We start from the raw sequence: 11,210 nt of genomic DNA, 5'->3' as shown, positions 1-11,210 counted from the left end.
GGGAACCTTTGTATACTGCTGGTGGGAATGTAAATCAGTGCAGCCACTACAGAAAACGGTATGGCGGGTCCTCAAAAACTAAAAATAGAACTAACGTGATCCAGCAATCCCACTACCTGAAAAAAATGAAACCATTAATTTGAAAAGATACATGCACGCCAATGTTCACAGCGTCATTACTTACAATAGCAAAGACATGGAAGCAACCTGAGTCCCCATCAAGAGATGACTGCATTAAGAAGATGTGGTGTACAGATGGAGAGATATACTATGTTCTTGGATTGGAAGAATCAATACTGTGAAAATGACTATACTACCCAAAGCAATCTACAGATTCAATGCAATCCCTATCAAATTACCAGTGGCATTTTTTACAGAACCAGAACAAAAAAATCTTAAAATTTGTATGGAGACGCAAAAGACCCCGAATAGCCAAAGCAGTCTTGAGGGAAAAAAACGGAGCTGGAGGAATCAGACTCCCTGACTTCAGCCTATACTACAGAGCTACAGTAATCAAGACAATATGGTACTGGCACAAAAACAGAAATACAGATCAATGGAACAGGATAGAAAGCCCAGAAATAAACCCACGCTCCTATGGTCAACTAATCTATGACAAAGGAGGCAAGGATATACAATGGAGAAAAGACAGTCTCTTCAATAAGTGGTGCTAGGAAAACTGGACAGCCACATGTAAAAGAATGAAATTAGAACACTCCCTAACACCATACACAAAAAGAAACTCAAAATGGATTAGAGACCTATATGTAAGACCAGACACTGTAAAACTCTTAAGAGGAAAACATAGGAAGAACACTCTTTGACATAAATCACAGCAAGATCCTTTTTGACCCACCTCCTAGAGTAATGGAAATAAAAACAAAAATAACAAATGGGACCTAATGAAACTTAAAAGCTTTGGCAAAGCAAAGGAAACCATAAGATGGAAAGACAATCCTCAGAATGGGAGAAAAGATTTGCAAACGAAGCAAACGGACAAAGGATTAATCTCCAAAGTATATAAACAGTTCATGCAGCTCAATATTAAAAAAACAAACAAGCCAATCCAAAAATGGGCAGAAGACCTAAATAGACATTTCGCCAAAGAAGACATACAGATGGCCAAGAAGCACATGAAAAGCTGCTCAACATCACTAATTATTAGAGAAATACAAATCAAAAGTACAATGAGGTAGAATGAGGTACAACAGGTAGAATGGCCATCATCAGAAAATCTACAGACAACAAATGCTGGAGAGGGTGTGGAGAAAAGGGAACCCTCTTGCACTGCTGGTGGGAATGTAAATTGATACAGCCACTATGGAGAACAGTATGGAGGTTCCTTAAAAAATTAAAAATAGAATTACCATTATGACCAGCAATCCCACTACTGGGCACATACCCAGAGAAAATCATAACTCAAAAAGACACGTGCACCCCAATGTTCACTGCAGCACTATTTACAATAGCCAGTTCATGAAAGCCACCTAAATGCCCATCAACAGACGAATGGATAAAGAAGATGTGGTACATATATACAATGGAATATTACTCGGCCATAAAAGGAATGAAGTTGGGTCGCTTGTAGAGATGTGGATGGATCTAGAGACTGTCATACAGAGTGAAGTAAGTCAGAGAAAAACAAATACCATATATTAACGCATATATGTGGAACCTAGAAAAATGGTCCAGATGAACCAGTTTGCAGAGACACAGATGTAGAGAACAAACATACAGACACCAAGGAGGGAAAGTGGCGGGGGGTGGTGGCGGTGGTGTGATGAATTGGGAGGTTGGGATTGACATGTATATGTTGATGTGTATAAAATAGATAATAAAAACCTGATGTATAAAAAAATAAAATTCAAAAAAAAAAGATGTGTGTATATATATATATGTAATGGAATATTACTCAGCTATAAAAAAGAATGAAATACTGCCATTTGCAACAATGTGGATGGACCTAGAGAGTACTATGCCTAGTGAAATAAGGACAAATGCTATATGATATTCACTTACATGTGGAATCTACAAAATAATACCAATGAATGTATATACAAAACAGAAACAGGCTCACAGACATAGAAAACAAATTTGTGGTTACTAAAAGGGGGAGGGGGGAGGGACAAATTAAGGATATGAGATTAACAGATACAAACTACTATATGGAAAATAGATAAGCAGTGAGGATTTACTGTATGGCATAGTGAATTATACCCATGATCTTGTAATAACCTATAATGGAATATAATTTGTAAAAATACAGAGTCACTATGCTGTACACTTGAAACTAACAATATTGTAAAGCAGCTATATTTCAATTAAAAGACTAATTCTTTCAGAAATACCAGAAATACACTAGACTAGCAATTTCTGAAGTATGAGGTATAGAATCCTGGAAACTAGCTTGGGAAAGAGTTGCCAAAGTACCTTTTCTGGAAACAGGCTTCCTGCACTCACCCACATTCACGCCTCCATCCCTTGGCCAGTCTGGTGGGTCCACCTCCCTTTCTCACCGCAGGCTTCAGGGCTGAGCTGTGTGCCACAGCAGGCATTGTCTTTCCCATCAGGGTTTCTCTTTCTTGGCTAGCTGGGAAATGGTCCTAGTATTCCGTGCCATCTAAGCTTAGAGGTCTTTTCTTGATCCTGTATTTTAACCTTCCCTGTCTCTGGAAATCTTTCCTTGAAGAAGTCATCTTTGAAAGCCACGGAATCTTTGGGCTGGGACAGACGAAACAATAATTAGGATTTCCTTGTGAAAAAAGGGAGGCAGGTGAAAAATTGATCTATTTTGGTGGGAAGATCTAAAATAACATCAGAGGCTTTTAACAAAGACTATTAGCATTTAAAGGAAATTGGTGAAGCTCATCTGATACTCTCTGTATTTTATTATCTCCAAGCCTTAGTTCTACCTATAAATGAAACACTACAATTTCCCAATATTAAATATTTATTTCTTTACATATACAAAAATATTTTACCAGGAGTATGCAATCTCACAGATTGGACATTTCAGTAACTTTCATTTTGGACAACATATGGAAATAATGTGAAAAGAAAAATTTATAGGGACAGTTTCTGAGAAATCAATACTTAATTGTACTGCAGGAAAATTTTATTTATACAAGGACAGCAATAATGTTTCTTTTATACAGGAACTAGTAATACAGTTACTTGGAAAGCAGTAGCAATTTTATTTTTAAACTTTTTTCACCAGAAACTTACTTTGGCAGCTTGTTCAGCTTTGATTTTTTGGTTGCTAACAAGCATTTTGCCCTCCATTAAAAAACAAACAAAAACATAAAGGTCTCTTCTACAATCATTTCAAAGACCAGAGGTTAAAAGGAGCATGCATATGTGTTCAAAATAAATATATACCAAGAGAGATGGAAAAAAAGTCCCCCAAGGTCTTCACATCAATTTCTCATCATGGGCTCTAACAGAGCTAACAACGTGGAAATTATACCAGCTGCTGAACCCCAGTGCTCCTTCTTCTATAGCAAAATCCAAGACACCACTTTCTTAAAAATCAATGTTACTGAAAAACCAGGAGTCAGCAGCTGTTTTTTAAAGTGGACACACAGCCAAAGGAAATATTTATCTTGTATTTCAGTTACAGATGGAGATCAGCTATTCCTCAAATCAGGTTTTACTGAAAAGACTTAAGGCATCTCTCAGTTGGACCGTGTTTACCAGAACAAGGTTTATGTCTCCAAAGTAAGGTTACTCATACCACTGCCTGCCTCTCCTATTTAAGAGTAAGATGAGAACCACACATTTTAACTGGTAATGACTTCTGGGTTAGTAATACATAGCAGAGGAGTTTCCCTCTTCCTCCAAGCTCCCAGGCCACCTTGACTGATGTGAGGAAGGTCAAATTTCAGGCATGGCTTGTCATATTTGTATGTTTCTACCCCTGGCATGCTATTGCTGAAGTGCAGTAAAGACATCTATCTCCAACTTTTAAAATAAGACCTTTTGGCTTCTACTCTGTGGTAGTGACAATACCTGTTCAATGGGACTCAAGACAAGTCCCATTGTCTTGAGTTGCAAGACATTGCAAGCATTTAGGCATTTAATCTGCCAAGTTGTAAGTGGCATTTACATTACCTGTAGATGTGTTCATTCAGTTTGTGCCAGAGATTAGAAACAGTAAAAGCTGGTAGGGAAAAAAAAAAATTGTCACTTCTGACCGACTTTGGCACGTGGAGGCAAGTCAGATTTATCATAGCACTACAGTATCAGCCAGTGGCCCTGAAACAATTAGAGAACAAATCTAAAATGCATTCATGTTATGCATCCATACCATGGATTCAAGGTCCCCTAACTGGACCTAACTGAATGTGTTTCCCCTTTTAAAGAAACAGATGCCTTTTAAACTTACACTAAACAACTTACACTTCAGGCATAAGGTAGGGCAGCTTTAAGGGGCAAACATCAGAGTGTCTCTGGATGCTTACTTAAATTGTGGACTGCCTACTTAAATTTTGTTTGACTTGTGAGTGGTCAAGGTAGCAAGGATTTGCTAAAGGTTTGGACTTAGAGTAGGATTCTGAACTCAAGACCTCCTGACCAGGACCACTAAGAGAGCAGAACACATCCTCTTCCAGGCTGGAACTATCAATGCATCCTCAGAGCTGTTTTAAAACTGAAGGTAGAATTTCTGAATGGTGTGCACCAATCACTATGTTACCTCCAAAAGAGGTACATTTTAAAAGAACTAAAAGATAAGCAACCTCAGGGTAAGTGAATAAACAGATAAAGTAGCTTAATAAGGATTTTCCAATTTAGCATTTATCACATCAGAGTTATAAATTACTTCTTGTAATTTAAGGTGAAGACAAATATTAAGTTAGCCTTATTTAACAAGTGTAATATTAAAACTAAAGGGAGATATAAATTTTATCAAAGGTCACATGGTCAGGAGTCAGAATTAGGATCTCAACCAGTAGAAGTACACCAGCTCTATTTTTATCAAAAGAGAGACTATTTTAAAGAAAGCAGTACAGTGTATTGCAGAAGTAGTGCAAACGTGCTTTTAAATTCTTACCTTAGAAATGAGATATCATTCCTTCACTTTTTAGTGTTTTTAAGGACTCATTTTTGATTCTGTGCATTAAATCATTCCAGGAACACACAAAGTAACATGACAAATTATGGGAAATATTAAAAATGAATAAAACTTGAAGCTAACAAAAATGCAGTTAAAAAATAATCTTACCTTAAAAAAATTATATAATTGTTATCTTCTGCAGATACACAATGTATACGTAAAAACTCATGAACTATTAGTCGACTGTATTCTTAAAAGTCTGTGAATAATATTAACTTGTACTATATACAATAATCCTCTTATTTAAAATTCTGAATTTCTCCCAAGAACTCCAAATCTATTACAGATGTTATTACATGAATTCTCACAACAAATCCAATGAAACAAGAGGAGGGCAGGTACCATAATCTCTAAGCCGGAACCATATCACAAACTCATTTGAAGGTTTAAATAAGTATTTCCCAAGAGGCTTCCATCTAGGACTCTGTCCTTTTTCCCTAAGGAGACTAAGTTATAATAATTTTCTGAGCTTAATTCCAAATATATTTTTCAGAAAGGGGATTAGTATCTGCCTCAAGGTAAAGCCAGAGCCTATGAAAACAATGTGAAAAAAGTTTCATAATGTCTAAGAATAGGGAGTAATTAAAAATGTAAAAGCACTAGTTATAATTACGTGGGTGAACAGATTTAATTTTACTATTCACGTATCTTGGGAGAATTTTTACATATTATACACATAGCTGTGTGCGTATATATATATAATGTATATATATTATATATACATTATATATATATATAATATATATATTATATATGGTGACTCAAACGTTTAAAAAATGACCTGCTATCTATATACATAAAACTTCACGATTGCTTTTTCCATTCTTAGTATAAAGATTCATTACTATAAAATTATTGGCTCCCTAGCCTGTGATTTCTGGAAAACGGGGTGTTGTTTCAGAAGCCGTGTAAGTACAATGTTAAGTAGATCATTATTTTGACCAATTTTCAAAACTTTTATGTTCAGTGTTTACAAATTTAAAATAATTGTACCTAACTCCATAGCTATCCATCATAAAAATCAACCCCAATTACTGGATCATGACACTTACTGTTATCCATAAAAATAAGTACAAATTTAAATGAATCTTTAAAGCAACGATCATCCTCTACTGTCACTGGGATATTACGGTCAAAGTAGTTAGTATCTGGCCAGTCTATAATGCTACACTAACATATTTTATTGCTAATTTGCATTATTTTCTAAATTTGTGTTAATATCCGATTTGCTCTTTTAAAGAAAACTTGTCCTTATAAGCTATTATATTAAATTTACTAGATTCTAGAATCTAGGGTTCAGGCTACTATTGCTGTACTGGGTTTATGATACGATTTCTACTTTAGAAAGCTATCTTCAGCAATGGTATGGTTAGACTTGGCAAAAGTAAACAAAGTTCTGATGTACTGGATAGTATTTTATTTGATACTATCCAAATATCAAACAGAAATTGAGACTGCATAATCGAGGCATGGCTGTAATAAAAGTAAAATTCTACTTGAGTGCATCACATATATTCTACTACTTACGGTTAAATGATTCATCCAGGGACATCAACTCTATGGATATGGGGTATTTGTATATTTAAAAATAAAAAATATATATAATATTTAGCTGTATATAAACAGTCATGCCCTGAATGCTGAATGTGGATACTCACCTGTCCACAAGGAATCCTCAGGTGCATTAGTGTACTGGCACATCGTTTCCCAAAAGCATATGCACGTGCATGTATATTTTAACTATTACCAATTGTTCAACATCACTTTAAACTATTTTCTCATTAGTAAAGCTAATTATCTTAGACCTTTCCTACAAGAGAGGTTCACATTTCGTTGATCACAACTATACTCTCATTGCCTCGGGAGAATCCCAGAGCCTCTGGGACTCCTTGCCCCAGCAGAGCTCTGCTGGTTCCTGCAGACCCAGATGGGACTTGAGTTTCAAGTTCAATGACTCTTTACTGAGATAAACGAACTTTTCTAAATTTATTCTCTTCAGCTCTGGCGTCTCGACTGAAATGAAATCAACTGCACTGTTCCATTTTATATTAGGAGGCATCTCATATTAACTAAGTAGTTAGTCATGAATACCATTTATAATAGAAATAATTCCTTTAAGTGTAGTCTGTTTTCTAAATAATGTGCATTTTATACCATATGATAAGGCTTAAGATATATATGATGTAAAAATCATCTCTGTTGTGTCAAGATGGGTAAAATATTTTGTGTATAAACTTCTTGAGCTGCTACAATGATTCCAAAGAGGCTCCACACAGCAGCATGAAGGCACACCGCAGAAGACAGCACATTTCCTGAGAATGTGGAAATACAATTTCTCTTAAAGCTTACAGTGTGTTGAGACACTAAGTCATGGGACATCATCTCGACACTGTGCTTTGATTCATGTTGCTTTGAGAAGCCAAGAATTTGATGTAAATATATGTGGTTTAAAAGTTACCAAAGTTATTAAAAGGGTGTGATCCATTCTGCCACCAATTTCCTATCCTAGGACAAAACATGAATTTGTGTTCTGGATATGAAATGCTGGATGAAAAAAAACACCTATGGATTTCCAATCTTAACCATACAGCAACTTGGGTGTTCGGTCTCATTGTGAAGAACAGTGTGTGCGTGCTGCTTAATGCCATGTATTTTCTCTTCCCTCTGAGTCCTCCTGGCCGCATTCTGTGTGACAGCTTTGGTGAGGGGAAAACAAATTCAGCAGCCAGGTGTCTGGTGCCTAGCACCAGACAAAGATGACCACCAGTATTTAAGCACCTAACCCTTTAAGTGTGAATACTGTTTATGTGAAAAGCTAGCAGCAATATAAAATATGGCTAACTTAGTTTAATGATGACCTGCATCTCTGAATATGTTTTAGGAAGAATTTATACCATCTAAGAATCCTAAAAGAATATACTAACTGAGATTAATTTTGGAAATTTGTATATGTTAATGCATCTAAAGACGGAAAACTGTTTTCCTAATCATTAAACAAAAAAGTACATTTCCTAACAGAAATGTAAAAAATATATATAATACATTATTTAATATATATTATATAATACATACAATGTACATATTATATAATGTATATATTATATTGAGATAAAACAGCTGACAGTTATTTCCAAATTTCATAAATCGTTCAATGGATTTGGTTCACAACATAACAAACCGAAAAAATACCCTAATGATCACATCACACTTCAAAAGCACACTGATTGTTCACAAAACCCCCCAATTGCAAACTTGGAGGCATTTTTCAGCGTCACAGAAATTTTCAGAGGTGTGATACATTTGCTGACCATATCCTAATAAAAAAACTGTATAAAGCAATAGGTTCATTTTTGTTAGTTAAACTTTTACATGTACAAATAAATCAACTTTCAGAGTCATTTTGCTGTAAGGTTTTGCAGGATAAGGCACCCTCTCAGCTGGCACGGCCTTGCTTGTTGTGTACATGTTAACGAAGCATCAGCCTGTCACTGCAACAAATGAGAGTGCAAAGTATTGCTCTTCATATTTTCACGAGAGAGAATGAAGGGAAAAAACTAATATAGCTGCGTAAATTAAAGTGGATAGCCATACATCTCTGTAATAATGAAACTATGTAGCATTGAGCAGACTGCTGATGTCAGTATTGGATGGTAGTAGACTAGCTGTAGCACTGACATTAAAATTCTGCTTCTGTAAGAAATTATACATATTAGGAAAGAAGGCCAATAAACCATTATTTTCTCCTAATAAGAGTAGCTGACCCTTCACTAAATACTGAACTAAATGACAGCTTTACAAAACTATTTCAAGTATTCATTATCACAGTGAAAATATGAGACCAATGTTAGAGTGAATGATTTGAAAATTCCTTTGATGAAAAAGGCAAGGGTACTAAATCAAAACATATACAAAATGCTTCAACGCATTTCTTTATGTGATATGAATAGAAAGATTATTCATAAAAAGTTAGAAAAATTAAGATAAATTATATATTAGTACACCTTCCCAACCACATTTTCTATAAAAATCCAGAATAGTGTACTGGTACTTCAATCTACACAATAAAAATGCCTGGACTTGGCAGATATCTTCTATCTGTGCATGTATTTTCTCAGTAGAAGGTTTATTTGTTGCAGTCACTTTTTGAAAGTTTTATTTTAATTGTGAACCTTATTGAATCATCAGTAAACCCAGCTGATTGGGACCCACTGTGGCTCCATTCTCAGTTTCTCTATGGCAGTTTGTAGTTTCTCAAAGGCTTTGTCTAGATTGTCATTTACAATGATCAGATCAAAATAGTGGTTGTATGCTCTTTGAATCCGTGCACTTTCATCCACTGTTTTCTTCAAGTCAGAGTCCTGTCAAAGAGTTTTAAAAGGAAAAGTTTACATAATGTATATTTAATTGCTCAAAACCAACTCAAAGTGAAATAAGTAGGTTGGATATTTGTTTGTTGTGATTCTGATACTAATCCTCAAAATCTAATCTATATAGATTGTTAAAAAAGACATTACCATCTGTTCCTATCCTAGTCTTTCCAGCTGGCACTCATGTTTGAATTTATGAGTATTCTGTATCTTCTGTTTCACTGATACTAAGGTAAGATTCCTGATTAAAAGACTGCTGACAATATCTTGGGGTGAAACCCAAAGTAATAAAAGAATTCTTGTAGGTGACTGGTCTCTAGCCCAACTGCATCACCCTTCTCAAAACATTTTTATCGTATGGATCCTGTAACTCATGGAACCCAATCTGCAGCGGCTGTTAAGCTCAAAGCCAAATTTGCTGCCTTTCTCTAAGAAAAAGAACCTCAGAAATGTATTTTGAAGGCTGCCTGTCCATGCTCCCCACCCCCAACAACACACACACACTTTTATCTATTTTTTTAGCTAGTACTGTTTATATTTCATAAAATATTTCTAGTCATTTTGGAACAATGTGGGGGAATAAATAAGTAATGGGTTTTGCATGAGCAAGTAAAGCTTTTCATTAAATTGCAAGTGTTATGAAATTTCATAATGCTTCTACATGTTCTTCAAATACTGAGCTCCTATTAAAGCGTCTACTGTATTTCATAATTTGTGGATATAAAAATGAATAAGAAAGAATGGGCTCCTACCCTCCAGTGGAGGAGACAAATATAGGTCAAATAAACAAAAACCTGCAAGTTGTAATAAGTACTATGAAAGAAACCAACCAGGAACAAAGAATTTTAAGAGATCTACTTTAGACACAGTGCTTACAAATACTCTACAAATGAATAAATGATATTTAAACTGAGTAAATTACATTTAAACTGAGAACTATAGTGGGAGAAAGACCATTCCAGGCAGAGGAAATAGGAATGTAAAGTTCAGCAGGAAAATCACCCAGATGTGTTTAAGATACTGAAAGACCAAGATGGATGGAGGCTTAGGGAGGGTGGGTAGTAAGTTGAGATAGCCCAGGCTAGGTCATGGAGGACCTAGATGCAATGGAAAGACATCTCTGGATTATGATGGTGGCAGAGGAGATGGAAATGACACCAGACTAGAAATATATTTTGGTGATAAAATCATCAGGATTAACTGATGGGCTGGATATGAAAAATGAGGAATATGAATGAATCAAAAATAGCTCGAGGGGCTTCCCTGGTGGCGCAGTGGTTGAGAGTCCGCCTGCCGATGCAGGGGACACAGGTTTGTGCCCCGGTCCGGGAAGATCCCACATGCTGCGGAGCGGCTGGGCCCGTGAGCCATGGCCACTGAGCCTGCATGTCCGGAGCCTGTGCTCCGCAACGGGAGAGGCCACAACAGTGAGAGGCCCACATACGGCAAAAAAAAAAAAAAATAGCTCGAGTTTCTAGCTTGAATAAATGGGTGGTTGCAGAAGATGCAGAGTTGAGGGGGTGGGAGTGTGAAAAACACGATATTGGTGAGAGGAAACAAAACATCCTACTTTGTTTGTACATGTTAAGTTTAACATGTCTGTGAGACATTCAAGTGCAGATGTAACGTTAAGTAGGTAATGGTTATATAAATTGGAGCTCTGAGGTCTGGGTTATCTACATATAAATTAGGAATCATCAGCATAACAACGATATGTAAGTTAGTGGATT

At 36.0% G+C, this 11,210-nt stretch overlaps 1 protein-coding gene across 5 annotated transcripts in view; it reads right to left on the bottom strand.

Annotated features, from left to right (window-relative positions):
- Positions 1 to 2,189: 2,189 nt before the first annotated feature.
- The window catches only part of PALS2 (protein associated with LIN7 2, MAGUK p55 family member), a 110,076-nt gene continuing 101,055 nt past the window's right edge, over positions 2,190 to 11,210 (bottom strand). For all 5 annotated transcript variants that reach the window (XM_079932356.1, XM_079932353.1, XM_079932355.1 and 2 more), the window contains one exon: positions 2,190 to 9,471. In XM_079932356.1, the coding sequence (XP_079788482.1) occupies positions 9,295 to 9,471 (177 nt within the window). In that variant the 3' untranslated portion in view covers positions 2,190 to 9,294. The remainder of the gene's footprint in view (positions 9,472 to 11,210) is intronic.

The sequence above is a fragment of the Stenella coeruleoalba genome (genome assembly GCF_951394435.1).
Source record: "Stenella coeruleoalba genome assembly, chromosome: 9".
Classification (NCBI taxonomy): Eukaryota; Metazoa; Chordata; class Mammalia; order Artiodactyla; family Delphinidae; genus Stenella; species Stenella coeruleoalba.
Note: the sequence above shows the minus strand (reverse complement) of the source record. Positions and strands in the feature narration are given on the sequence as shown.